The 27,483-nt window shown below is 52.3% G+C and overlaps 1 protein-coding gene across 7 annotated transcripts in view; it reads left to right on the top strand.

The window, feature by feature from the left end:
* The window catches only part of PLEKHG4 (pleckstrin homology and RhoGEF domain containing G4), an 82,197-nt gene that overhangs the window by 46,511 nt on the left and 8,203 nt on the right, over positions 1–27,483 (top strand). For all 7 annotated transcript variants that reach the window (XR_002442285.1, XM_021408869.1, XM_021408870.1 and 4 more), the window contains exons 11-14: positions 10,821–10,959; positions 13,450–13,572; positions 14,109–14,300; positions 26,202–27,088. Coding sequence is in view for 6 of the 7 variants with exons in the window: in XM_021408869.1 (XP_021264544.1) it covers positions 10,821–10,959; positions 13,450–13,572; positions 14,109–14,300; positions 26,202–27,088 (1,341 nt within the window). In the remaining variant the exon portion in view is untranslated. The remainder of the gene's footprint in view (positions 1–10,820; positions 10,960–13,449; positions 13,573–14,108; positions 14,301–26,201; positions 27,089–27,483) is intronic.

Genomic DNA, 27,483 nt, shown 5'->3' with positions numbered 1-27,483 from the left:
GGGAGGGGGGGGATGAGAGAGGCCAGCTGCTTGAAATCCCCGGGGCATTGCACAACTCCTGTTTGTACTGTCAAACACCTGAGGCCTATCAGCGTGTGAAGTCCTCTGCTATGTGCTGTGCAAACAGCAAGGCATTCCCTTGCACCCCGGAGCTTCCAGGCTGGGTGTGAGATAAGTGCTGCTGCGTGGGTACGGCTGGGGCATAGCGGCGGGTAGGGAGCGAGGAACGGCCCCGCGCATCTGCAGCCTTCCCTAATTAAGCTCTCTGTTGCCATCACAGGCAGAGAGGTTTTAAAAGAGGGAACGGAGTGAAGATAAGCAAATAGCTTGCAGGGTGTCTCACCGAAGTGCAGGGGAAGGAATGTTTCTCCCTGGAAGTTCAGCAAGTGGATGACCGTGCGAGTTGCTGCCCGGCGCTGGAAAGGCAGGGGTGGGCGTTTTGGGGACAAGCAGTGTAACCACATCTTCTCTCTGCTAACTGTGACTCCTGCCAGCTGCTCTGGCAAGCCACGAGGACACACTTCTCTTGCTGATCTGCTGAAGTACTCCTGGTGCAGTTTTGAACAGAATGAGGACAATGGAGCCTGTTTATTCTAACAGACATAACGTGAGAAGCGAAGATGATGTGGGTGGTTGCGTTTTGTGTGGCTTTATTTTATTCTGTTTTTAAGCAACACACAGCAACTTCACAGCCTTGAGAGAATGAGAACATGTATGCTTTTTTATGTTTTGTTTTGGTTTTAAGCTAAACATGTGTTCGTGTGCAGGGAAATTATCAACTTTGAAACTTGACCTGACAGAGCCTCAAAGGATAATTTACTGCTTTGATTACCTTAGCGAGGAGAGGGGTGGAACACACACACAGGGTGCTTTGATTGCCTGGTGTTTGTGAGCACATGCTGAGGGCTGTGTAGCATGGTCTCTGTTTAATTCAGGTCATATTCTCTGCCTGCCAGTATGAATGGGAGAGTGTGTGCTGTGGGGCTTCGTCCAGCCTGAGGAGGATAAACGAAAGCAGACGGAAAGAGGTTTTTTTTCTTTTTTTCTTTTTAGCTTGTGGATCAGTTGCAGAAACTAAAATCCATGTGGTATTTTCAAATAAGGAAATGCCTGCTTGTCATGCGACTCGTGCTCAGAGCAGAGGGCTCTTCACTGTTCCAGGGTCCTTTCAGATGAGGGTAAAACCTTCCATCACGTGGCCAGAGAGCCCTGCGTGGGGGACTGTTGCTTTTAGATCCTCTGTGGCTCTGCACTTGCTCATCTAGCTCCTTCTGTCCAAGCTGGTGTTGAGATAGGAGAGGTTCTGGGTTCTGTTAACCTTGCAGAGACTCCTGTCATCGTGTTTTCTAAGGGCTGCCTTAACGGAGAGGATCAAAGCAGAGTTGTAACAGAATGCTGTGGTTGGCCTGCTAAAGCCAGCATGGAGTGGCTGTTGATGTATGCGAGTCCGGTGCTGAACTTCTGAAACACGTGGACATGGAGCAGTGCTGGTTGCGGCTGTGCGCTCAGCAGAACCTGCTGTATTGCTCTTTGAACCTTTGAATTGCAAAATGTAGATCAGTGCTGAAGTCTTCAATTTCCCCCATCCCAAAGTATTTACAAAAACCAAATGGTTTTAGCCTTCTAAGTCTCCCTTTGGCTCTTGTTAATCGCTGGTCGCACCGGTTTAGTTTTTTCTTCTCTGTCGTGCTGCTGAAGGCTGATCAAGCGGAGACTCACGGCATCCTCAGACTTCTTAATCTGAAGTTGCAAGGCCAGCTGTGAACAAGGAACTGTAAAAACGTGCAGGAATTGCATATAGATGGAGACTGAAATTTCTAGAGCAGGAGTTCTCTGCAGTCTTGTCTTCTGGTTGGCCTGTTTTATCTAACTGGAGTGTTGGGCTAAAGACAAAAACTGATCTTTCTGAAGAGGGACGAAGGGGAAGGACGGGCCCAACTGCCCCCATCACCGTGGGATTACAGAAGCAAGAGAGCTGCCCACTTTTGCAGGGGAAGTATTCTGCCAGCTCTCAAGGCTTGTGGCTTCATGTAGCAAAAAGAAAATCTTAAAGTAGTGACAACAGAGATGGACAAATCCCTCTGAAAACTTGCAGCTAAGGCTTGACTGCGGGTTAGAGATAGTAACCTAAAATAAGCAAGGAAGCAGGCTTGTGCGCTGCGCACTTGGATGCTATCTGCCAAGTACCATTCGGAAACACATAGCAAACAAGCCCTGCTCTAGTCATTCAGTAGTAATGAAACTTCCCTTGGGGTTGGTTTTGGCATCTTTCCCTGCTCTGTCCTCTCAGGGAGCCAAGATGCCTGTCAGTGTTTGGTGACATGGAGCAGGGGGACCTCGGTGCTGCTCGGCTCTGACCTGGGCTCTGGGAGGAGCCCCCGAGTGTGGTTCTGCTCTGAGGGATGCTGTAGCACTGCAGCTGTGGCTCCCACTGGTAACTCTTCCCTCTCTGGTCCCAGCGTGAGCTGACCTGGAGTCTCCATACTCTTTCTCACCAAGCACTGCTGTAGAAGATAGCTGTACCCATCCAACTGCTTGTTTGAAGAGGGGAAGGAAGACTTGAAGGTGCAGGTGTGTTGCTGAAGCCAGCTTTGCTGCTGATTTGTTGTTAGTGGAGCTGGCAGGGTTTAAACCCAGCACATCTGCATCATGCCAACTCCTGTGCTGGGTGCTCAGTGCTTCCCCAGGTCTGTTAGCACAGCAGTTGAAAGCTTTCCAGGTTTTGCTGTCCCAGCTTTTCTGGGCATTGAAATGCCAAGCTGTTGGCCTGTCTGAAGCTTATGTCAGTAAATGTGGAGACATCCACCACTTCAGTGCTATTAATAGTACTTTTTGCACTTTTGGACAGGAATTCTTTTATAAAAAAAAGCTTGAGTTCATCAGTTATGTGGAGTTGGCTGGCAGGTGTGTCTGGCTTTGGGATATCTCACGTATCCATCAACCAACGTGTGGCTTGGAGGCAATGCACTCAGCCAGGTGCAGAAAGCATACTAATGCACTGCTTGCTTTGTGGTGGGTTTGGAAGATCCCACTTCCATCATAAGCCTTGGGAAGCTGCCAGAAGCCAGGGAGCAGCAGTGGGAGCTCTTACTAAATTGGGACATGAGTGTGGAGACAGGCAGCAAGGGAGAGAGACTTCTAACCTCGCCTTCTGCCAGACATTTTCCACTGTTGTTCTCATTAATGCTGCTCTTCTGGCATAGCCAAGAGCTGGGAGCCCTTGCCAACAGGAGGTGTCCGGTGATGCCTCTTGTCCTCTCAGTATGCTGTGAGTCAGAAGTGGACTAAAGAAAACACAAATATTTTTTTTATTAAAGTGAAGGTGCCTTATACTAGTCAAACCAGAACACGCCCAGTGCGTGGCTCTAGCAGCAGAACTGTGTTCTCAGTGTGGTACAGGAGTGGAATCTCATCATGTTCTACGTCCTGGCAGGTATGGTAGCCACGAGATTAGATGAGAGAGCTGGAAGAAAAGGAGGAAAACCTCAGATGGTGAAAGCATGACCAGGTTGGGTGCTGGGCTGTGTGTGTGACATGGAACCAGAAAAATCATAATCCTTCCCCAAACTCCTCATCTGAAAAGAATTCGTGCTTGCAAGCTGTGAATAAACAGCTTATAAATAGATGGAGGAGTGAAGTCTCCTTTTGTTTGCAGAGGCAGTGTAGTTAGCCTCTGTGCTTTGAGGGGGGAGTGGTGGCAGCCAAGAGCTGGTTTTGTGAGCTGCCTATTTTTAGTGTGGCGTGGAGATCTGGATGGAAGCCCTGGGTGGGGACACGCGCTAGCAGTGGGAATGGGCAGCGAGGAGCAGCCTTCCTGAGCATCAGCTGCCAGGTTCCTAATGCTAAACTCAACTCGATTCCAGCAGTAGAGGGATCCTACAGCTGCAAGGGATCCTGGGCTGCTTTGTGCAGCTCGCCTGGGCCTGGCTGTTCCCAGTGTGGTCCAGGCACCAGGCTGTCTCAACGCCCTGCATTTACTCATCCATTGGTCACAATAGGGAGTTCCAGTTAAGCCATGATAGAGCCAGATCTGCTTTGTCTGGGCTGCGGAGAAGCCATGCAGTCATTCCTGTCACCCAACCTGATTTTGCAGAGGTCAGTGAATAGAAACTTTGAAACTTATGCAGATTCAGAGGAGATATTTCTTTCTCACCAGTGATGCGATCAGACCTTTGCTCCTTTGTGTCCTTTGAAATTAAGATTTAGATGGTTTTCCACACTCTCTATCAGAGTGCAACCACAATTTGTGCTGCAAATAAGATCATTCTGCTCCTCTGCACCGTTCTTCCTATCCCAGATGTCTGTGTAATGGCTGCATTGGCGGTGCTGGCTCCAAGGTGAGACGGAGTCACCTAGGCAGCCCAAAGGCCACCTGCTTCGTGTGTAGCACCAAAACCTCCCTCCCTTGACTTTCACACGCAGCAGGAAGCATGAAGCCTGCTTGAAGCTGTGGCCAGCAAATGCAGGACCTCTGGTCAAAGCTACGGTAGCTTAGAGCTGTGTGGTATTTTGCTTATTCCTAATCCCAAGACCTTCATCTTTAGGTTCGGATAAACCCTCTGTGTACCTTGAAGCAAGATGAAAACCTATGCTGAAATACCGGGCTCAGAATTTAGCAGCTTTGCCGTGAGACGCCTCTGCGCTGTGGCTGGTGGCACAGAAGATGCTGACACACAGAACCCTGGCCCCCAGCAGTGCACGGGGTGGCAGTGCTCTTCCACGTTCCTGTTTGTTCGTGTCAGGTAGAGGGAGGAGCGCGCAGGGCCATTTCTATCCAAACACACCGTGCTGCTTGGTATTCATGCTCTTGACAGTCTAACCTGTTCCCTGGGTTGGCGTGGTGGTTTTAGCCCGGCGGAAAGCACTTAGGCTCGCATTAAACAAACTGCCTTGCTCTGCTCATAAGGGAGCGAGGAGCCGCTGTCGTTCCGAGCGAGTGAGACGCGGTGAGGAGCCGCTTGTGGCACTGGTAGGGAGGGGAGAGCTTGCAGAGCTGCTCGTAGGTAAGTCTTCTTGTTCTTCGAGGGTTTTCAGGACGCTGTCTCCTGTTTGTTTTCTACTGCTTGCCCTGGATTCAGTGGAACTTTACCCAGAAAACTCCTGTTTTGCTTGCTCTTGTTTGCAGCCTTTGTCATGCCAACAGGGCATTAGGTAACTAACGTCACGCTGAGTTGTTTTTATCTGTTCGAAAATATCACGGGGAAAAAAAAACAGCAACAGATTTCCAATATAGGATGTGAGCTGGGCTGCCTGGAGTTCCTGGCTCAGCCCGCAGCATCCCGCAGGCGGGGCGTTTTGTCCTGCTGAGTTGGGGTGGATGTTTCTGCTGCTGGGGTTGTTCATAGCGTGGTCACTGCAAGTACACATGTTGTGGAGACTGGGCCGGTGTAAAAGGAGGATGTATCGGGGAGACAGGTTTCTGGTTTGCTGTTGGTGGTGGGTTTATAGATAGGAGCAGAGCATCTCGAAAGCCTTGTGTCCTAACTGTAGGGGCACAGCTGTTCCACTAGTGCAGCCGACCCATAAAACGTGGGTAAACAGCAGCGGAGCAATGTTTGGAGGTAGGAGGCTTTGAAAGCTAGTAGAACACTGCAAGTTGGTGGTCCTGAAGACAGTGCTATATCCTGTCTGGGGCTTTGCTATGGGATGAGCTGAACCCCGTACGTAGGTGATCTGGGGGGTTGGGGGTTTCTTCCAGGCAAGTTTATAGGTCTTGGTGGGGTTTAAAATCAGCTAGCGTGAACACGCTTGTATTGGAACTGAATGCAAGTGAGGCTGGGAAAAGAATCTAAGATAGAAGTTTGCAACCACACCTGGATACCTTTGTGCTTCGGTGCCGTTGCTTTTAAAGGGACTGTGGACTACATCTCTGCTAAAAACACGTTAGACTGAGCTGTGCTCCAGAAGAGGGTTCTCTTGGCAGTTGTGGTCTGCGGTGTGGAGCGTTAATTGAGTTGTTCCCAGCGCGTTTGCTGCGCTCGGGGGTTCAGCGAGGTCTGTGGGCTCAGCCAGTCCTGCTGCTCGGCGTCCCAGGGGCAGCCCCACGCTTGGTGTTTGGCCACTGCCCCTTTCTGAGGATGCTTTGGGGTTCTGAGCGCTGTGCCAGCTGCTCAAGTGCCATTGTTAGGTAACTAAAACCACTGTGGCCACGTAGGTGCTGCAGAGGGTAATTACAGTTTATTTAGTGGTACCTGCGTTAGCTTTACCTTAACAAGTTCAAATTGTAACCTCGGCAGCATGCAAACTTCTCAGCTTGATGAGCAGGCGTGTGCCTTTGAGGCTGACCTCGCTTGATGGGATCATTACAGCTCTGGCCCTCGCTGCTACCGAAATGCGTTAACGACCGGGAAAGTCTCTGCTGCATTTCTGTTGCTGCAGAACAGCCCTTGGGCGTACGAGACTTTCTCTGCGAAGCTGGAAGGGTTTCCTCCTGAAGTTATTCAGGGATGCTGAAGTGACTGGTCGGGTATCAACACAGAGGATCTGGGTGACGTCCGAGCCGTCTTAGTTGCCAGATTCTATTCCCGTTCTTCCAAAGCCCGCAGAGACATCCACTCGGAAAGTTCCACGCCAGGAGTGGAAGAGCAGGTGAAGCTGATGTTGGAACGTCTGGCTGTGTTCCTTCTAACTGACGCTTTTCCTAGGAGCAGACAGAGGCAGAGCAGCAGTGGTATTGCTGCTTCCTTCCCAGGGCACTCGCTGGCGTGGGCGGGCACGGCTCTTGCAGCACCTGCAAGCCTGCTGGATGCCTCTCTGTGGCCATGTCTGTGAAACAGTCGGGTATTTTTGCCTTGCAGTCTGGAGCGTAACTCTCCCAGGCTCGCTTTTTGAAGGACGGATTCAGGCAGAAATGGTCTCCCTGTAAATTACAGGTTTAAAATTACCCTGCCATTATCCGACAGCTTGGCGCTTCTCCAGAAAACTGGAGATGTTTGGAACCTTTTCCACTGAAACGATAATTGCCCAGTGAAAACAGGATTTGGGGAAACATAAACCGACATCAAGCTACTCCTTTTTGCTATAAATTATATTGACTCTGCACTATTGCAAAATTACTTTGGATGATTCGACCGTGGAAGAATGCAGTGAAAGACTCTTGTTACCGCACTCGCACGTACGGGGAGATTGCAGTGCATCCAAACAAACCCAGGCTTAGACAAGACTTTCCACTGACTTCAAACAGCTCTGCTTTTCTTCCTTGGACTCGCTCGGGCCGCTATTAAAAAACCTGCGAGGTGCTGACGGTCTTTTGGTTTCCCTTTGTGTGGCAAGGTAGAAGGCACCTTCAGTTCTCGGGCCAAATTTTCAATTTTTGTTGTTTCCTTCAGGCCGCCTTGGAAGCAGAGAAGGGCAGGGATGAAAAACTCTGAGGTCTGTCTCTAAAGAAGAAATAGGTGTGTGTGTGGGGGGGGGGGGGGTGTAATGTTCCTGTGAAACTCCTTGTTGCAGGTCACTGCTGAGTTCACTTTATGCTAGAAATGGTTGAGGAAGGAATTTAAAAAGTGTATTGGCAAGTGGAAATGAGGGCATGGGTAAAGAGATGCGCAGAGATTTGGGACGACGTGCCTGATGCCCAAATGGTACTTTGTGAGAACTGGGATTGCTTAAGTGAATCCAAAAAACCAAACTTTCCCATGAGTTGAGAGTGATTCCTTTGTTTGACTTGGTTTTCCTGCATGCTGCAGGGCAGGAAGGGCTATGGTCCTCTGTGTAGGAGTGTCAAAGATGGATGTTAGTCAGGGCCTGCCAGGCCGCTGGGAGTGAACTGTCAGGAGCTGACAGTGTATGAATGGAGTTACCTTGGAGATGCAGTGGAAGACTAACGACTAGATGTTGAGGTTTTAATGGGCGCTTGCCAAGCGAGGCAGAATGTGTGAAAACAGCATGGAAACAAGGGCTGGAGGTGCTGGGATGCTGGGGGAGCTCGGCTCGGGGAGGAGGGTGTGATGTAGGGCCACACCTGAAGTCCCACCCTGGGTCTGAGCCTGGAGGTGGGTGCATCTGGGGAAGGGTTTATGGGATGGCTTGTGTGTGGTCATGGGCAGGACCAGGGGAAGGGGCAGCTCGGGGCGTTGCGTTGTGCTCTGATAAGCTTATCAGTAACCTGCTGCAAGAATTCCCAGAAAAGAAGACGATTTTAAATTACAAGAGTAAAAATTTTAGATAATGATATATACACCAAGCAGCCCGATGTACTGTACAAAGGAGAACAAGAGTTCATTTCAGGCCCTCTTAACCTGAGGTGAATTCTCTATCAAGTTCCTGATTACAGTGCAACCCCCTGAATGTCTCCTGGGTCCTGACTTGATGCGAGTTTGAGACGTCTGTGCATCAGTGAAGCAAGTTTTCCTCGGGTGGTAACAGAATGCCATTTTCAGTCCTGTTGAATCTGCTGAGATAAAGGGAAGTTGGCTGAGTACCTGCAGCTGTGTGGACCTGTGGTCACATTTGCCAGGACATGGGTTGCATTGGTGGCTCAGAGGGCTGAGTGCTAGCTTCTTATCTGGAAGCTCTAGCTTGGCTCCTTCCTACAGCTTTCTGCAAAGGCAGGGCAGGCTGGGCCTTAGTGAGGTCTGCAGAGCACGGCTCTTTGTTCTCCACCAGGAGAGGTGTGAGACTCCCTTCCCCTCTGTCAGGTTATGACCAGTGCTCTAGATCAGGCAGTGCAAGAGCTGGAACTTGTTTCAAGTTGCTAGATCATAAGATGGCCAGCTTGAAGTATCTTATTAATTATTGAAACCACTTTTTCTTTATCGTGGCTCTGCGTGGGTGTTTGGGCTCCCTCCACCCTTTGCAGCCCCTTACAGAAAAGCCCAGCAGATCAGTCTGGCTTGCCGATGAGCACCATCGAAGGAGGAACATCAACTCCAAAACAATCTGTCTGGAAGCTCAGAGAAAGGTTGGAAAAACATTTCCCATCACAAGAGAACAGTCACGGTACTTGCATTTAGCAGCCTGTAGTGCCTGAAGTTACAGATGTCCACTCGTCTGTGCCAGCAGGATGAGCATTTGGGATGTGAGTGTGCTCTGCTCGTGCCAGCAGGGACTTCAGACCCATGGCAGTAAGACTGAAGGGTGTCTGCCTATCTGTCAGTCGATTTTGTGTTTTGCTGGAGCCTTATTCAGAAACCAGGACTTAGCATTAAAGCGGTTGCCAAATACAACTTCATCGCTCTCCCAAACTGTTTCTCGTTAGCTCTCCTCGCTGTGTCACTGCTGCTGACAGCTGCCTTCACAACCTGCTCTGTAAACAAACCTCCCAGAGCTCGGCTTGGGCCATGGGAACACAGGTCTGCTGGGTTGGATCTGGGTCCATCCCGAGGAAGGGATTGCGAAACAGAAGGCTCACAGGGCCATTGTTTGTTGATGGGTGGTTTGGGGAAGCACGGGAGCAGCCCAACAGCTTGGATCTTTCCGTGGAGGCTTGCAGACGCTCTGTAGAGAACCTGTCTCCTTTGCGCTGCAGTAGCACTGATCTTAGTCCAGAAACAATTTGTTATTCTGGCTGCACTTTGGAGAAATTCATTCAGACTAATGGCATTTTGAAGAGGGGGGAAAAAAAGAAGTGTCTAAGAGCCTGAGGTTTGCAAAGTTGGCCGTTGCGCGTTGGGTGGAATTCTGCATGGAAAAATCCTGTGGGTTTCTGCTATGCAGGGAGAGTTGTCCAGACTCTTGCACCACCTCATGACAAGTACTATCTAAAAGCAATGGGGTGCTTGTGACTAAGTGCTTGCGTTTGGTTGCATTTCATAAGTTCAAGGCCTATAACCCAAGACAGAAGTAAACGTGAATGCTGAATTGCGTGCATTAATTTCCATTAGCATTTCCATTAGCAAAGCCTCTGTAATTTCATTAGCTGCCTGTCTGTTTCACAAGTCTTTCAAATAATTTTAATAATATGATTTAAAAAAAAAAAAAAAAACAGCAGAACCATGCTGTCACAACCCAGGAGGCTGTAAAATGTTTTTAATATAGCAGCTGGCTTGGGATAAGGGCAGGAGGCACTGAGGAGAGGTGCAGCGCTTTCAGTCTATACTTGTAGAAGGAAGGGAAGTGTAGAAGCAGAAGAAATAGGAATTCAGGGATAACCTCGAGTGCCCACCTGTCTCCTGCATCCCAGCTGTAATTCACCCAGACCTGTGCCACAGAGGTGCTCCAGGAAGGAATGTGCTGACGTGGATAAACTGTTGGGAATGAAGGTCTGTGCTCAGTGCCCGGCTCCAGCACGCAGGAGCGCTGGGCTGAGCCCGAGTGCCTCCATCCCTGCCTGCACGCAGTGCTGCAGCCAGGAGGGTGCTGCCTGGCCTGGCTGCTGGGGAGCTCGCTCTTTGAATCTTTCCTGCACAACTTTGTAAAATTCAACTTCTCTTAGTGCTGGGGTGCTGCACGCTTGGCATTTTTATTTGGCTGGTGGAAGTCTTGAGGGTGTCAGGTGTCCGCGTATTAAATTTAAATGGTGGTTTTAGAAACTGAAACTGCCTGAGCTGTGGTGTTTTGGAAAAGCCATTGCTGCAAGAATCTGCGTTGGTGAAGATCTGAGTATCCTCTCTGAAAGCGTGACGGGTGCGGTGCAGAGTTTGAAGGAGCCCGCCTGGGAGGAGACGCCTGGAGCCTTCCTGCCAGGTCCTGGCAGTGGGATCTCAGAGTGATGAATCACGGGCAGGGAGCAGTGCTGCTTTCCTTCTGCTCTCCATATGGAGATGGCCATTTCTTTTCCCACGGGGAGGACGTCTGTATTGCTGCTGTCAGCCACGTTTGCATGTAGTGCTGGGGGAAAGACCTAATGCAGAACCCCTGACCGGCCGTGTGTCCCTTTCCAGGGACGCGCTTGATGCTGCTGGTGTGCTTTATAATCGAGTCGATGAGGGCGTTCACCGGCTGGTGATGGCGTCAAATAAACGCATCCAGGAACTGGAGCTGGTGATGGAGTTCGAGAAAGTGGAAGAATGTTTTAAGGAGGTAAGTAAGGCCTGCTAGCCCGTTCTTGTGACTGCCTGCTGCCACCCTCTGACTGTGAGTACCACGGCAGGTACGTGTCGGTCTGTCCTGTGAAGATGGAGAAAAATGTCTGTAGACCCTCCTGAAGAACAGCTCAACCTGAGATAGGTTTCTAAGGTAGATTTTCACGTGTCCTGAGAACTAGGTTGCTGTTCATGTGGTGTCTTCTGATGCCAGGTGGAAGTTTCCTGGCTGCTGTCAAAGTGTGGATGTATCAAGTGCCATAAACATCTGTGAGCTTTTTCTTGGCTTGAAGACTGGCACAGTGGCTCATCGGTAGACAGCACACCTGGAGGTGGGGTATCTTGTCACACTGCTCACCAAAAGTACCCTCCCAGCTTGACTGCGGAGGAGCCATTCCTCATGTTCCACCTTGGCAAGCAGCAGAGCAAAGGCAACAGGCTGAGGATGAGCTCATGTGTCCCTCAGGGCTTTAGATCCCGCGGAGCTTGCTTTCATCCTGCTGCTGGATGAGCCACACATCACATACCCTGTGCTAGCTGCCTTTCCCTGCTGTACTGGTGTTGATTCCTGTGCAGTGCCCGGGTCCCTGCTGTTGGATAAGACCCAGGCACGCTCCTTTTGCCTCTGTGTGCAGCCCCTATACACACTCATCAGGTATGTGAATACACCCGTCCTTAGCCCCAGAGCTGTGCTCAGCCCTCCAAGCCCCTGCAGTCCCGTGGGAGCTTAAACTTTCCTTCTTGTGGTGCTCAGTAAAGCTCTTTAGCTGTGGGATAACTGAAGCAAACAGGCAGTGATTTTTCAGAAAGACCTTTGAAACTCCAAGCCACGTAGATAAAAAACCTTGAGGAGCTGTAAAAATAGCTCGGGCTTTCTGAGTGTCCTTCAGGATCTTATCAGATCTTTCAGTGTTGCAGGTCTCAGATGTGCTCCCCAAGCCTGAACTCTGCCTGGAGGTTATGGAGTCTCGTAGTCTCCTTTGCTGTAACTCATCAACAACGAGATGTTTTATGCATCTCTTCTTATAGCATGGATGTGTGTGTGTGAGGAATTGTGTATGTGCACTCACACGCATACGTGCATTTGTTTGAAGGATGGTGTGCTGTTTGGAGCACACCTCAGGAACTTGTATCCTTAAAGATCAGTGCTAGGGCCAGTTTCTCCATTGCTCTTGTAGGATTTCCCCATTGTTCTTCTGGGCTCCTGTCTGGACAGAACAGAGGAACCTGTAGCCTACCTGTTGTTTTCACAGGCCGAGGTGGATCCTTTAATGACTTTCCCATTTGGAGGTAGACACTCAGGCGCCATGCCCTGTGTGTTCAGGACAAGAAGTGTGATGTAAGAACCTAGTAAACTCTCCCTTAAAGTTAAATGCACAATGCACAGGTTTTTAGTACCAAACAAAAAAAAAAAAAAAGAGACAAAAGCAAGTTCCCACCCTGTCTCTGCTTTCTGCTAAACTTCTTTTGGTTGAATGGAGCAAAACCAACCTCTCCCAGCTTGCCTTTCTTGCAGATGAACACTGGCAGCAGCTGCTCCTGCTTTTAAGCGTGCCCCTGAGCAGGAGGCAGCAGCAATGTGTGCCCCTCTGTGCTGCGTGTCTTGACCTGGGAACCCACCCCATCTCCTCCTTGTGCCGGTGGCTTTGCCCCATGGGCACAGCCCCTTTCCCAGTGCAGAGCAATAGGAGTTCATCTTTGAACGTGGGCTGAGTTAGATGGATGAGGAAAACAGAACTAAGCTGGCCTTCCAGGTACGGCTATTGCTGAAGCATTGCGGACAGGCTTGCCAGCCTGTTTGTAAAATGCTTATTCAGTGGTGATGGTGTTACCCTGCTTGGCCTCCTGTGTCTGCTTTGCTTTTAGGATGTAGCTGTTCATTGTTCACCTGTGTTTGAGGTTACAGGCATAAAGCTGGCGGTGATGGGGCTCTGTCAAGGAGCCTGTAGTTACTGCACAGCAGTAGAGCCAGTGTGGCGAGCTGCCTTCAGAAAACCCATATCTGAGAGTCCCAGAGATGTGTGAAAGATTGCAGGTAGTGAGAATTCATCAGCGTGTTCGCATTGACATCGTTTATGTGCTGCCAGTCAGAAAAGGGAAGTGGTGTAGGAAGTCTGGCAGCAGGAAGATTTTATCCCACTTGGGGGTAACAATAATAGCAATATCAGGCCAGCCTGCAGGTTGCGGAGCTTGCTTTAGACCATGGGTCACCTGAAACAGAACCCAAGCAGCTGCTTGCCCTGTTTATGCCTAAGGCTGTGTGAGCAATAGCAGAGCTTTGCAATTACTTGGTAACCTGAAGTGGAAAAACTCTATGCAGGAGGCTGACACCGAAATGCCAGGATGGGGAAAAAGTGTACATGCGCGTTTTTTCCAGTAATGAAATGACCAGTGTTGTGAGAGCAATTCCCTGTTCTTTCCACATAAAGGCTTGCCTTGGTGAGTAGCACAGGGTGACTAATAGTGGAGCTTTTCCCTTTTCTCCTAGGTCAGCAGTTGGATTGAGAATGTTGGCAGAAAAAAGCTAAAGGAGATGATCAACCTGGACGATTCTTTGGAGATGCTGCTTCAAGCACAGAAGCAGTTCAGGGAGTTTGATCTTGTTGCCAGTGTAAGTGTTGTCTGATTGGAAAAACATGTTCTCCAGAGCCTGAGTTGGCAGCTTGCATGCATGCTCAGCCAAAGCCATGATGTTGTGATGGCGTTGGCAGAGGGCTCATCACCAAGGTGTTGGTGTCATTCCTTTACACTGCTTAGCTTCCCTGCCGTCCTCTTGCAGACAGAGCCACCAGCTCGACCCCTCAGGAGAGGGGACGCTTGACAGTCTTGAGGAGAATAACTTCTGTGGTGGAGGATGGTTTCTTTCTCTTTTTTTTCCTGAGCTAATCTCTTGATGTACTTGAGACACCGTCTTTTTTGATTCTAGTTGAGCTCTTGATCTCACTGGGTAGACCTTTGCAAGCTGCTGTGTGGCTAATGTAAATTGTAACAGATGTCAGGACTCTACAGAATTCTGCTGTAAACAAGTACACCTCTGCTCATTTGAATTGAACCTAAATCCCACTCTAATTAGTCCCAGCTTAATGGCTTTGATCAACCAGTCATGTCAGGTCTCTGTCCTCATATGCAAACACGTTTTGCTTTCAGGAATATTGCAGAAGGGGACAGGAAGCACTTAAGAAGATGGATCGATGGGAAGACTTTGCCTCTGTGGATGTACATTCCTACAGAGTGAAGCTGCAGACCTACAGAGATGAACTGGAAGAATTCTGCACTCAACTGGATGAGAGCAGGCATCGAGTGTGTGAGACGGTCAGGCTGTATGAATTCTTTGACAAGGTGAGACAAGGCAACTGCTGCATGGAGGAGGATGTAAAAACCTGCTCAGGCTCAGTCCAGAGCGTGGTTGTTTATGAAACAGACAAAGTTTGGTGTGCCCACCAGCAGGGAGCTGACAAATCATCGTTTGCGTTGGTCTTTTTCAAGCCCGTGTGTGGAAGAGGGGATGGGCGTGTGTTTAAGAAAACATCCTTGTCTGTTAAGAGCAGAGATCTGCTGTCTGAGCTGTAACTTGTGGGCCCTTTTTGTAGCAGCAGTGGATAGAAGCATTGTGGCAGTGCTGGATTAGGCCACCACACCAAGGTAGGTTGCCCACGCGTTGTTGCTGCTGTATCTTTACACGCTGGGAAACGGAGTCTGTTGGCACGTCAGGAGTAGCACCCTGCTATTCAATCCTAAATTTAGTCCAGGTCTTCTGGAGACACGCCGGAGGACGTGGAGCTCCAGAACCAGGGTGCTGGGGAGCATGGCCAAGGGACGCGAACGCTGAGTGGGTCTGGGCATCTGCAAAGCAGGAGGAGAGGGTGCATGTGGTGACTGCGGTGAGCGTGTGACCTTGTCACCTGTTTGGCTGAATGCAGACGGTTCAGGAGACCTGCAGTTGTGTTTGGTGTGATTTAATTTCTCAAGTTGCATATGAATAAACAGTAGGATTTTTGTATGCGCACTTGAAAGTAGAGCTCTGGCAGGCACAGAGGACCAGGGAGCCCGTGTTCCACTTACTCCACACTTGTACAAACATTGGGTTTTAAGTTCTCAAATTCCAGAAAGAATAGACGCTAAAAGTTAAGCTGTACCAGATGTAGGTGCCACTTAGTTGCTGTCTCTGAGCTGCCTTGGCAGCCAGAAGTGCTCAGGGGAAGGGGAGGAAACTCAGCTAAACATGAAAAACATTGAGAAGCATCTTGTGCGAGGGAGGAGAGTGGAGAAGGCAGCTCAGAGCCTTGCTGTCGTGCCATGCGAGGGCTGCTTGTTTGCTGATGCCCAGCAGGCCTGCTCTAGCTCATCTCTGCAGGTGGGGGACCCTCTTTCTGTGGCAGTGTGTCATTTCTTTCTCAGTGGAGAGGAGTCCTGTAAGGAAGGCTGTTGCCATGCTGCTGACAAACTGAGGCACACAAAGGTGCCACGCCTTGCCCAGAACCTTGGCAAGTCTCTGGCCAAGCCAAACATCAGCCCTGTGTGACCCACCCCAGCTGAAGGTGGGGATCTCTGGAGCACAGCTGTGAGCTGCAGCACCTGGTGGCTGCTCTCCCCTCTGTTCAGGTGTGGAGACTACAGCCCATGGTAGCTCCTGGGCTGAAGAACACCCATCAGAGCTAAGCCTTATTTGGACCGTTCCTGGGGCACAGATGTTGCACAGCCCCCAGAATGGCCCATTTCTTTTCTCAGCACTGCTCATTCAACTTCTTTTTGGTGGATGGCAATTGAATGCAGCGCTTGGTGGCAGCAGCATCCCCTTTAGTTTCATGCTGCACGCCCCAGTGCAGATGAATGGCAGTGGCATGGCACGTTTGCTTGCTGCTTTGGTGCAGAGGAGAGGTATCTCGTGTAGTGAGGGAGTGGGATTTTGATCTCACTGGTTTCAGTAGAACTATAAACAGCATTCGTGTTGTAAATACAGCATATGGGTATTGTGAACCAGTCACCAACCGAAACCAGGGGTGCGGAAGGGATGCGTCCTGCAGCTGTAGGATGGGTGCAGAAACTGCTGCGCAGCGTGGAAGTTCTTTGTGCCAGTTGTTTTAATCTTGATCTCCAGCTTTCTGCCTTCCGAAAGCGAAGCCAGTGGTGGTGTCTGGGAGGTGGGGGAGAAGCAGAAGATCTTATCTAAACCGATTTCGCTCTCCTCTGACGCTGAGCTGCTTTTTGGCCATACTGCTGCGATCTTGTCAGTGCCTGCCTAACCCCTTTCTCTCTTCCCTAATATCTGAAGGGATCAACAGCAGGAGTCTAAACGAAGTAACGTCCTCGATTTCCTTCTTGTAAAGAGCCTGCAGCGTGCCAGACCCCAGGATTCGGGGAAAAGCCTGGGGATGCGTAAGCAGCGCACGCTATGGTAATGAGCTGGCGAGCTCAGATCTCTCCAAATGTCTCAGCGTGTGCCAAGGGAGCGGGGCGCCCACCGCAGGGGTGCTGGTGTTGGTACCCTCGTACCGCACCGTCTGCCAGGGCTGGGAGCGTTCCGCCGGCCTCCCTTCTGCACATGGTGAGTGCACGGTGCGTAGGGTGCAGAGCGTGACTGCCAGGCAGGCTGTGGAGGGGGTCAGGAGCCCCCTATGTGGCCTGTTGCACTGCTGCGCTGTGTTGTTCACTGTTTGGCGGCCCCAGCGGCCCGTCAGAGCTGAGCAAGCAGGGCAGGGCCAGACCACATGGAGCGCACACATGGGCTGGCAGGATTCCCTCCCTAAAGCCCCAACCTGTGCCAGGCTGGATGTTTCCATTAGTCCCTGCTTCCTTTCTCGGTGCCTGGAAAGGGCTGCGGGTGGCTGGGCTGAGGCAGGAGTGGTGGAGGAAGCTGCTGTCCATCTCCGACTGCGGGCAGAGCAATGTGTTAGTACCACAGACTCAGTGCAGGCATACTGACGTGCCATCTTCCTGTGGCTTTGAGCCTGGTTTGGCCTCTGTCCCTTGTTTACTCAGTTCCATGGCTGTGATGGGATCTGGCAGTGCTTTGGGGGACAAGTGGGAAGCTGAGCAAGCAAGGGTGTGTGTTGTACCAAAAGCACCAATGTTGGCTTCTTCTGACGTTCCTGGAGGGGAGGCCCCCAGTATCCCTCACTCGCCGCCTATCCTGGCTTCACACTAACACTGCAACAGGCACCCTGTCATTACCAGGAGCTAGGGCAAGTCTCCTTCTCTGTGCTTACCTTGTTTGCCTTCAAACTTTTTCCTATCTTGAGCTTTCTTTGTGCTAAGTTATTTCTCACCTCACTCTTACAGTCTCTGCATGCTCATGACTTTATAGTGAGCAAAGTGCCCTGCTGCCTGTGATCCCAGCTTGAAGTTCCTCCCCCTGAGAGCGGTTGTGTCCTTTCTACAGCTAACTGACGTGGCATATCTGATGAGCCAGGGCCCACAGCTTGGCCTGTGCCACCACTGGGATGTTGAGCAGTCCTGCGGGAGGTCAGTAGCAAAGACACACGATGCTTTTGGCAAAACATCCCTGCTGGAAGAAAGCACTGACCCAACCAGAAAGGGCAGAGCAGCATCCCACTAGCTCAGCACCTGCATACCCCGCAGCTGTGACGCAGCTGGTACCAGAGCCCTGGAGCTGAACTCCTGGCATCATTACAGGAGGGCCCAGGGCAGCCCCAGCCCGAGGCTCTTTCCTGGCTTGTCAGGGTGTTACACAAGAGCTCTCTTGGTGGGAGCCTTGGATCCTTGCCTTGTGTCTGCTTTCCGAGGGAAGCCATTCAGAGGCTCGCTGCTTGGGATTGTTGAGATGAGGTTACTTAACAAATAATAGCATTTCCCTTGTTGGGATTTCTTTGAGCTGTGCTCTGGAGCCTTTCCATCAGCAGCGTTTCTTTGGCCCTCGGATCCAATCAGAGGAGCCCAGCCATGCAGGTTCTAGGGGAGCAGGGATCTCCAGCCAGGACCTGCTGCTTCTGAGCCCTGCTCAGCATGTGCCAAGCGTGGCCCAACCTCTCTCCATCTGCACTGGCATTTGGGAACAGGCTGCCTGCTCTCACATATGACTCTGCCTGCACGGTGGAAGGTTCTTCTCCTCTTACTCACCCCGGCACCACTTTGTTCTTTGTGGCTTAGAAAACAAAGCCTTTGGCAAGTGAAGGAGGTGCCTACCCTTCCTGGGGGAGGGCCAGCTGGCCTGCATTTGATTATGGCAGCGCCTCCTCATCCCTCCCCATTGTCCTTGCTGCTGCAAGCATGCCAGCGTTCATGCGCTCCATCCTGTGAACAAGTGCTGCTGCCTCTGGGGCCCAAAGAGGGGCTGGGGCCCTTCCTTCCCACAGCCCAGCCCCGCTCTGCGGATCTCCATGCTCTCTCCCTTTGAGCCAAACCCACCCCATCCGACTGCGGCTGCAGACAGAGACAGCAAACGCTCCTGTAAGTACCAAGTGTCCAGCTGGTTGCGTGGAGATTTGGTTGGAAACAATGTGAAGGAGGCTTGTGTGCGTCCAGCATGAATCAGAGTGTTCTGCGTGCGTCTGCTGTGTGCGCAGAGCCCTGCGTGTCTTTGCGTGGTCCCTCTGAACTCCAGGGCTGTGCACTCTGTAATGCAGCAGTGCCTGTTCCTCTTTCTTAGAGGATGTAGCTTGTTCTTCAGAGCGGGTAGGATTTAACTGCATCTAGAAGTTGCTGGTGGGACTGCATGCCCCGAACCACCTGGCTGCACGCATGGGGCAGACTTTTTGACCCCCCCCCCCCCCCCGGGCTTCCCCAGGGCTGTGGGCAGCATAAGGCAGTTGGTGCAGGCTTTGGGCTCCTGCCCTGCGAGCTGCTGAGACTCACTGCTGCTGTGTTCCCCGGGACAGAGCTGAACTCTGTGTGACAGCTAAAATCAGAGCGTGAGAATTGGCTGACTTCAACAGAGAACGTCACCTGGCGGCTCTCCCCAAAAGTCAGGGCAGCTACCTGCTGGGACTTCTTGTTTTCTGCCTGGATTCTGCTGTTGTACCAGACATAGCGTCCCGGACCATGACTTCAAGAGAAAATGCCAGTCTCCTTCAGGCACCAAGTAATTGATGCACCTTTTTGCTCAGCCTTTGGTGAGGGAAGCAAGGTTGTGAATGCTGGTCTGCGGGAAGCTGGAGAGGAGCCGGGTGGCTGGGACCTTGAAGTGGGGTTTTTCTTTTGCAGGCTGTTTGGCACAGGCAGAGAGTTAATGGTGCTTAAAAGGGCATCGTGATTCCCAGCTCTGGGAATGGGCTTGGAGAGGAACTGAAGAGTGTAACCTTGGTGTAAAGTGTAAAAAGAGACAACTGATGTGTCATTATTGCAGAGTACTTATTACAGGCAGACACGCAGGTCACTGTGCCCCTGTGCTTGTCTCTTAATAGCAGTCCTGTGCAGATCAGAACACGATTCTGCCTCTGAGCGAGTGGGGCCTTTACCATGGCTTACAGTACAGTCTCTTTAATAACAGGTGCCGTTCTCCCTCTGACTTTGCACAGGGATTGACTTGACTTTTCTGGGAAAAGGCTGCATGAAATTCCCAGTTAACAGCTTTCATTTGCTTACTGGCAGAAGTACTGAAGGTGATGAAGGAAGGTGTGAGTAGCACAACAGCAAATATACACTGTGCCTTCCCGATGCTGTGAAACTGCTCCAGGGGAAGCTCCTGGTGTCTGACAGCAGCTGGCTCATCTCTCCCTCTCTCTTTTCTCTCTCCTTCCTCAGTTAGGGTATCAGGATGGTGCCCTAGACAGACATCTCACCTGATTTGCTCTCTCATTTCAGGGGTGTCCATTTTCATACGTGGTGTGGGGCACTTGGGGGATTGAGCCTGGAGGTTGGAAAGTTGATGCTCTTGTGGAGTTCATGCAAGGTTAATGGGTGAAATCTCTCCCTTCTCCTTCCTGCCAGCTTTTTGCTTGAGAAGCCTTCCTGCAAGGTTAATTAGCCCTGATGGAGGGTATTCTTTTATCAGAAAGTTTCTGAAGTTTACCTCTTGCATAAACAAGCAGCCCTGACCGCGTAAATCCAGTCTTTTAGCCTTCCTAGATTACTGTCTTTTTAAAATTAGTTGTTTGGAAAGCGTTGTTTTTTGAATTCTCCAGTAAATTGCTGCTAGTGTGACCTGGCTCTTGGGGTCCTTGTTCCTTCTCCCTCTTACTGTGCTGGCAAGAGGGCTGGAGGGCCCCAGCACATCACATCCTTCGGGATGTTGGCTGCCTTCTCTGATCCCAGGACTGCCAATGTGCTGGGACCCCAATGTGCGTGCAGGGGGCAGCGCTCAATGTGCTGCAGCATCTTTGATCACAGTGCTCTGTAACTGTTTCTTGGTGGCCTTGCCTGCCCGTGAGCATAATCTGACAGTTATCCAGAAGTCTGGGGCTTGCTTCCCTCTGGCGCAGCGGTGAAGGCAGATCTCTTGCAGGGTCGGGATGCTGGTAGGCAGTCCCTAACAGCAGGGAAGCAGTGTTTCCTACCAGCAGGTGTAGGGATTTCCTAGCTTGGTTTGCAGCTGAACTGCGAGAGGAGCGCGTTGCACTTGGGGTGCCAGATGTGATGCTAGCAGAGGTCTTTCCTCAGCTGGCCTCCAGCCGTGGGCATGTGAGCAGGAGGTCGGGTTTGGATGCTGCTTTTTTCTTTTTTTTTTTGCTCGGGTCTTGGGACAGGAGCTGTGCAGGACAGCAGGCTTTCTGAGTGCTCGTGTGCTGGCATCCATCTGGATACTTGGATCCTCCTGGAGTCTGGAATTCCCTTTAGTCACGGGAGTTAAATAGATCTGTTCGGGCAATCTGGACATGGAGCTGCCCTCGGCTTACAGATGGAGCTGTGGCTCACAATGGCTCCATCTGCATATCAAAGCCCTGCCATATGGACAGGGCTCTCCCAAGAGCCACTGGCTCTGCCCAGGCTCCTTTGGCTGCTCCAGGGGGGCTCATACCCTTTCAGTGCATCCCTTAGACCAGGGGCTGAAGAAGGGAGGCCTGACAGATGTGCTGCTGCTGGGTTTGGTTTCAGCCCCACATCTGCTGAGGCAGAGCCTTTCACCTAGCTCAGCTGCAGTGGAAGGAGCCATGCCATGGCACAGCAGCGTGCGGGTTGGTGTGCTCTCTCTTCTGGTCCTTACAGACTGCTTTTGGGGCTGGAAAAGGCAGCTTGGGCAGGCTGCCCTTAGCCACCCAGGTCGCAGCACATCGCTGAAGAACGAAGCAGTTTGACTCGGCGTGTCACAGGGGAAAGGATGGGGATTGAAGAGTACAGCGAAAGCACCAATGCTCCCTGTCCAGGCCTGAGGGCATGCTGGAGGTTTCCCAATCCCCAGCTGAGCGTGGAGGATATCATTAATAGGGAGCCAGCGCGGGGCTATTACAGGGGGCATTTGCACAGTGTGCTGATGAGGCTGTCGGGAGAAGCGTCGGGGCAACGCATGCAAAAACCTTTCGAGGTGACATCAGTCTCAGAGTGGAGAATGATTTGCTGCTGCTGTGCAAGGCAACCAGCTTCAGTGAGTCACCAGTCGTGCAGTGGCTTGGTCTCGAGTTGACTGGCAGCACGAGGCCTGCAGCTCTCACTGAAGACAGTCCTACCCTTTGCTAAAAAAAAGCATGAAAATTCTGCCCTCTTCCTCCTCCTCCTCCATGCACAAACACATACTTATTCCTTCATGCCTCTGGTTTTTCAGCCATCAGTAAAAATTCAATGTGTGACTCCTTTCAAGTTGGCCTGGAGGCGTTTTCCTGCCTGCAGTGACTGGTGTGGCCAGGTGGAGGACCTGTCGCTGGATCCCAGCTGTTGGTGGCAGCAGATCTCAGCACACAGTTGTGCTTCACAAGCTCTCTTTGCTCTTTTAGCACTGAAGGGTACTTTGCTGCGTGCCCCTAACAGCAGCTGTGCTGTTGGCAGCGTCCAAGGGTGAGGCTGGGCTGGCACACACTGAGTAACTGGTGAGACATCAGGAAGGAGCGAGGATGATGCAAAGGCAGCGAAGCAGCATCTGTTCTTACTCTGGTAAGAAGGGATGGTAAGCAGAGTTTCACTGACAGAAAAGCTTTGCGGTGTGAGCTCATGAGAAGATGGGCAGTGCTTCAAACACAGAGGCTGGTTTGTAGCAAACGCAAATGTTAAAGCTTCTGACTCTGCTGGGAGCAATCTCAATTCCCAGTCCTCTGGGCTCGAGAGGTTTTAAATGTTGAGACCACCCCACTGATGAGACAGAAGGAAAATAAACAGTGTAGAGTCTACTCACGGGATCAAAGACACGGAGCAAAAAGGGAAGAGTGGAGGATACTGCACCTTGCGTGCTGCTGGGAGGGGAGATCTCAGACATGCAGTGCCCAGCTTCCTAGGGAGGCATTTTGTGCATATAAATATATAAATACACTCATCCATGTGCGTCTGGCACAGGTTGCTCTGTGGAAGCTCTGAATCGCAGCGAAGCGAAGATTATTGTGGCTTGTTGTGATTCATTAGTTGAGTCAGCCTGCTGCTAATGGAGCCACGCTAGGTGTTGCTTGGCAGTTGAAGCAGTAAAAGGAGTGCAAGCACACGTCCTGCACACCAACTGCAGAGCAGCCAGCCACAGCTGCCCTTCGGGTCGTCGTGTTGCCGTCAAGAGAGGAGAAATTGTGCACAATCTCATTTTATCCAATTATCTTCTCCTCTAATTTAGCCTCTCCTGGTCTTGTCAAGGCTTAGGTGCCCAAGGGCAAAGGAAGGGAGTTTTGAGCTCTGCTCGTGTTCAGACAGTGCTGCTGCACTGTTTCTAAGCGTGCTGCTCTAATGAGTTTCCCCTGTCCTTGTTCAGCAGTTGAGGCTGTCTGTGGATCCATCCCTCTCTGATGCCTGCGTGGTCTGTGCAGCTCCGTTGTATTCCCTGCTGACTGCTACCACTTGTCAACTCCTTGCTTTTCCCTGCCCAGCTGTGGGCATCTGCCTGTTCTCCTCTTCCTCTTACACCCAGGGAATTTAGTCTGTGCCTGTCTGTCCCCCTGTGGTGTTTGTACAGCACTAAGCACTTGGTAACAGGGAGCAATGCAAATACTGGGCTGAAAGTGGTGGTCTTTGCTTGTGTAGGCAAACTGGTGATGTTAGTGGTCTCTCCTCCCATGGGGAGAGGAGGGGAGGCAGTGGGAGCTGCACAGTGACTCGGGAATCATTAGCTTTGCGTTTCAGGAGGGTGCTTAAAGCTGAGCTCCAGCTCTGCAGGACATGGTTTTGGTTAGTCTGCTTTCTGCTGCTAACAAATCCCAGACAGGACTTTGCATGCAGTGCAGAATAGACAAACACAACAGGGTGGGGGACAGGGTAACAGCAAACCTCTGCCCAGAGAGAGTACTTGTAACTAACTGCTGGCTTTGCTGACAGGCTCTGAAAGGATCTGAAATTGCGTGGTTTCTTGTACCTCCAAGGGCAGCTGCCTGCTTGCAGAACCCCAAATCCTGCTAGAAGCCAGTGGGGGCCTCAGCATCGAGACACAGGGAAAGCACTGCAACACCCAGAAGAGATTGCCCTGTTTGCTCCGCCACTCTCGTGTGTTGGGTGGCCGCTTGCTTTGCATCTTGCTTGCATTTGGGGTTGGTGGGGCTATTTTCTCTCTGTTTCTGCACTGTGAAAGAAAGGAGACCTTGCCTGTGCCCAGGCAGGCTGTTCTCTGCACACTTCAGTAGTTTTCGTGTGAAGCACAGACCCTTCCCCCCCTCCTGCTCCCCGGTTTCCAGGGCTCTTCGATGTGGTATTTAGGCAAGCAGCATTTGCTTGTGAATAGGCGAGCCCAGCCGTGGGCTGCAGAGGTGGCCCTGCCTCAGTCAGCCGCAGGAGATGGTGATGCATGGTGAGACATGGACCCGCTCCATCCCACTGGGCAGGTAGGGGGGAATATTTTCCTGATTAACCAGCCTGCCATCCGTGGGTCCTGCAGCCTTGCTCTTCTACTGTTAGTAATAAGGAGGGGAGGCTGAGCACAGTGCAGGTGGAGCTGAGGACCTTCTCCTGTACCGCTCGTCCCCAGCTTAGAGCAGCAGGCTTGTTGCCATCTACAGACTGATAGCTCTTTCAGGAAGGTTTCAGTCCAGATAACTTTGCCTTTAATATATTGCAGTGTAAAATAGCTTTTTAACTGGGGTTGGTGTGAACTGCTGGCTTACAGGGCAGTCTGCAGCCACAAGTCCCTGCTTACGCTGCGCATACAGCAACCTGTGACAGGGGATCCATTGGTATCTGGGATCGTGAGACTGGGAGGAACACGGTGGCTCCGTGTTAGGTTTGATCTGAAACCAGTGCTACCAAACATTGGCTCAGGTGGGATCCGGGACCGCTGGGAGGTTTCCCACGTAGCACTGGCAGCAGAATATGCTGTGCAGTGACCTTCCCTTGGCCTCTGTGCGCACGTGGCACTTGTGCGGTGACAGACGTGGGCAGACACAGCTTCTTCCCTCGATGTGCTGCCGGCCTTGGCGTGGTGAACCAAGCAGGGACGAGCGCTGTGAGCGGTGCCTTTTGGCTCTTCTGTGGCACAGCAGGTCCCCAGGAGCCCGGCCTCCCTCCGAGCCCGGCAGGACAGCCCACTGCTGCTCCTCGTGCTGCCGCTGCGTGGCCAGCCCTCTGCGGGCAGGAGGCACGCTTCTCTTCACCCCCTAATTGAGAGCTGCAGTAATGACTTGTCAGTAGGGCGAAGATGGAAAGCAGAGGTACAGGCTCCTTCCTGCCTAATTCCACACCTCAGTGGGAGGATTCAGCCCCACTGCACTTAGAGCTGTGCGGGGAAGCCGTGGCCCTCCATGCTCCCCCAGTGCTCCATGTCTTCAGGGTCCATCGTGGTGTGGCTGGGTCAGCTACGTGGCTTGTAACGTCCTGGAACAGAGATGTCAGCCGTGCTCTTACCTGCGTGGTGATGCTTCCCCCTGCGTGCTGGGGCACACTCTGCCATTTTGTGTGCTGAGTGGGACAGTTGGAGTGAACGACGTGGCTGGAAAAAGCCTTGGTGGCCACTTAGCATGTTAGCAGGCAAGCTGCGGGGTGTGGAGGGCTGCTGCCATTGTGCAGGGAACAAAGCTGAGCTATTCACTAGCCTGTGACAGGCACTGGGGAGGGAAGAAGTGCAGTGAGATTGAGTTCTGTGCTGCCTTACAGTCCTTGCCAGGAGCAGACAGATAGCGTATGAAGACGAGGGCTGGTGGGGCTGCCTCTCTGTGTGGGTTGCAGCCCTGGTTCCTCCTCGCCGAGGCAGCAGGCAGATCTGTAGATGAGAAATAAAAGCAGCCTCTGTACTGTTGCTCTCTCCCATTTGAGAATGGAAGTAAGGTCCCCAGTGTTGGGGAAGCCCTGCATGGGACGTCTGCCCTCCTGGTGGCAGTTGTAAAAGCCAGGCTGGCTTCCAGGGAATACAAAAGTCTCCAGATCTTGGGTAAATCAGACGCACTGGGGTCTGGCATCTCCTGTGCCCACTGCAAGGCCAGCAGCACAGTGCCTGGACTGAGCAAGTGGCAGGTCCGGGGCCTGTCCTGGTGCAGGCGATGGGGGAAGAGGGGCTGCTGCTGTGTGAGGCTGCTTGAGAGGCATTTTCTCTGTGCAGCTGCTGGCTTCTGAAGTGGCTCCTTGCTCTGTATGAGTAATGGGGCTGGCTGCACACACAGCACGCAGCTGCAGCTTCGAAGAGCAGTGCCTGCCCCCGGAGTGAGGCGAGTCCCAGTGTGCTGATGTTCAGCTCTCCGGGCTGTCAGGGGGTCTGAGGCTGCTGCCTTCATTCCTGGGGCTGAGCACAGGGTATGTGGGGCCGTGGCAGCCGGGCACTCTTCTTGGTTGTGTTAGGGTGGAGGCATTTCATCTCACTCCTCCTGTTCAACTGACGGGGCAGAGCTGTACCTGCAAGTCCTGTGTCTGCTCCGCTCAAGCGAAGCCTCGTGAAACTGCTCCCAGCATCCCTGCAGCGATAGAAATAACCTGCAGGGCCACACCGAGGTGTGCAAATTCCTGCCAGCTGCTTCCCTGGGATCCCCCTGGAGAAGGCATACATGCCCGGCAGTGTGGGCGCTGGCGTGGCAGTGGGGCTGCGGCAGAGCAGCCGGCACAGCTGAAGCCCTTTGCATAAGGAGCTGTTTGTTCTGCTGAATTGTTAAGCCCCATTGACAATAGCAGCTCCCCCCTTCGCTCGCACTTGAGGAACTGCGTTGGCCGCACACTGATCCTTTCTCTCGTCTGGCACTTTGGGCACCGAGTTGGGGTTATTCTTCCCTGAGTGCCTCTGACTGGCTGCTGCCTTTTGTTCTGCAGGCGTACGAGTGGGCCTTGGAAGGGATGCGGCACCTCGCCTGCATCAGCATGGAGGAGTGCGGCTCCGCCGAGCACTGCGCCGGGGTCATCAAGTGCCTGGAGAGCTACAAGGGGCAGCACCCGGACATCAGCGATGCCCGCTTCCAGGAGATGAAGGAGCTGGCCTGCGAGCTGAAGAGCGACAAGGGACTCAAGCAGTGGAAATTCGCGTGGTCCAAATGCCAGGAGACCAAGCTGGTTTTTGAAAAGAAGCTGGAAGCGGCCTTGAGAACCAGGAGGTCGCTGCTGTCGGAGCAGCCGCAGGCGGGCGGCGAGGCGGGCAGCGTGTCCCAGCGCAGGCACTCCGAGGGGGCTGCCCCCGGCCCGCAGTGGGACAGGACTCCTGGCACGTCCCACGGCCGGCCCAGTCGCTCCACAGGGTGGACTAAAGAGAAAGCTCCCTCACCCTCCCTGAGCTGCCCTGGTGATTTTGGTGCTGGGGAAGAATTTCCCTGCCAAGCTGCTCACGGGGCCGGACCCCACTTCAGCAGAGTTCCTTTTGGAAGCGGGGCCTGCAAGTCGCCAAAACTGCCCGAGGAGAAGTCCAACCTGGAGAGCATCTTAGAAACCCTGGAGATGAAGCCATCCTGTGCCTCCACTCCTGCCTCTGGGAAGCTGGCTCCCAAGAGGATGCTCCGCAAGGCCCAGAGCTTTGACCTGCCCTGCGGTGAGAGCCTGTGGTCGGGCTGCCAGAGGACACTAAGCGAGCCGGCCAGGTACGGCAACACCGGTGTCTTCATCAAGGGGCTGGAGGTGAGCAGCACGGAGCTGGTGGACAGGACGTACGCACTGAGGCAGTCGGAGGGGCAGCGGGGCTGTGGCTCTGCAGAGGCCAGGAGCTGGGGCAGGTGAGTGACCGCGGTGCTCAGTACTGCAGGGGGAAGGGGAAAGGTGGGCAGTTGTTCTCCCTCTGCGGCTTCTGGAGCATTGTTCCTCTAAAAGCAGGGGAAGAGCAGTTCCCAGAGAGGGGGAGCACTGCTGACATCAGGTGATGAGGGTCTGCAGAATTGTGGCACTCAAGGACACACAAAGGCTGTGCCAGAGGTGCTGCAGCAAAGCAGCAGCATCATGTCAACCCCTCACGCTTCTTTGGGACTGTACCTAGACTGATAGGGAGGCACTTCCAGCGCTCTGTGGCAGCTGCTTCAGAGGTGTGAGGCTGTTTGTAGTTGCCCTTTAGAGCTGAAATCTCTGTTGGAGTGACCAACAGCTGGCTTTTGTTCTGCTCTTTCCCTTCTCTGTC

Source organism: Numida meleagris, chromosome 10 (genome assembly GCF_002078875.1).
Source record: "Numida meleagris isolate 19003 breed g44 Domestic line chromosome 10, NumMel1.0, whole genome shotgun sequence".
NCBI classification, from domain to species: Eukaryota; Metazoa; Chordata; class Aves; order Galliformes; family Numididae; genus Numida; species Numida meleagris.
Note: the sequence above shows the minus strand (reverse complement) of the source record. Positions and strands in the feature narration are given on the sequence as shown.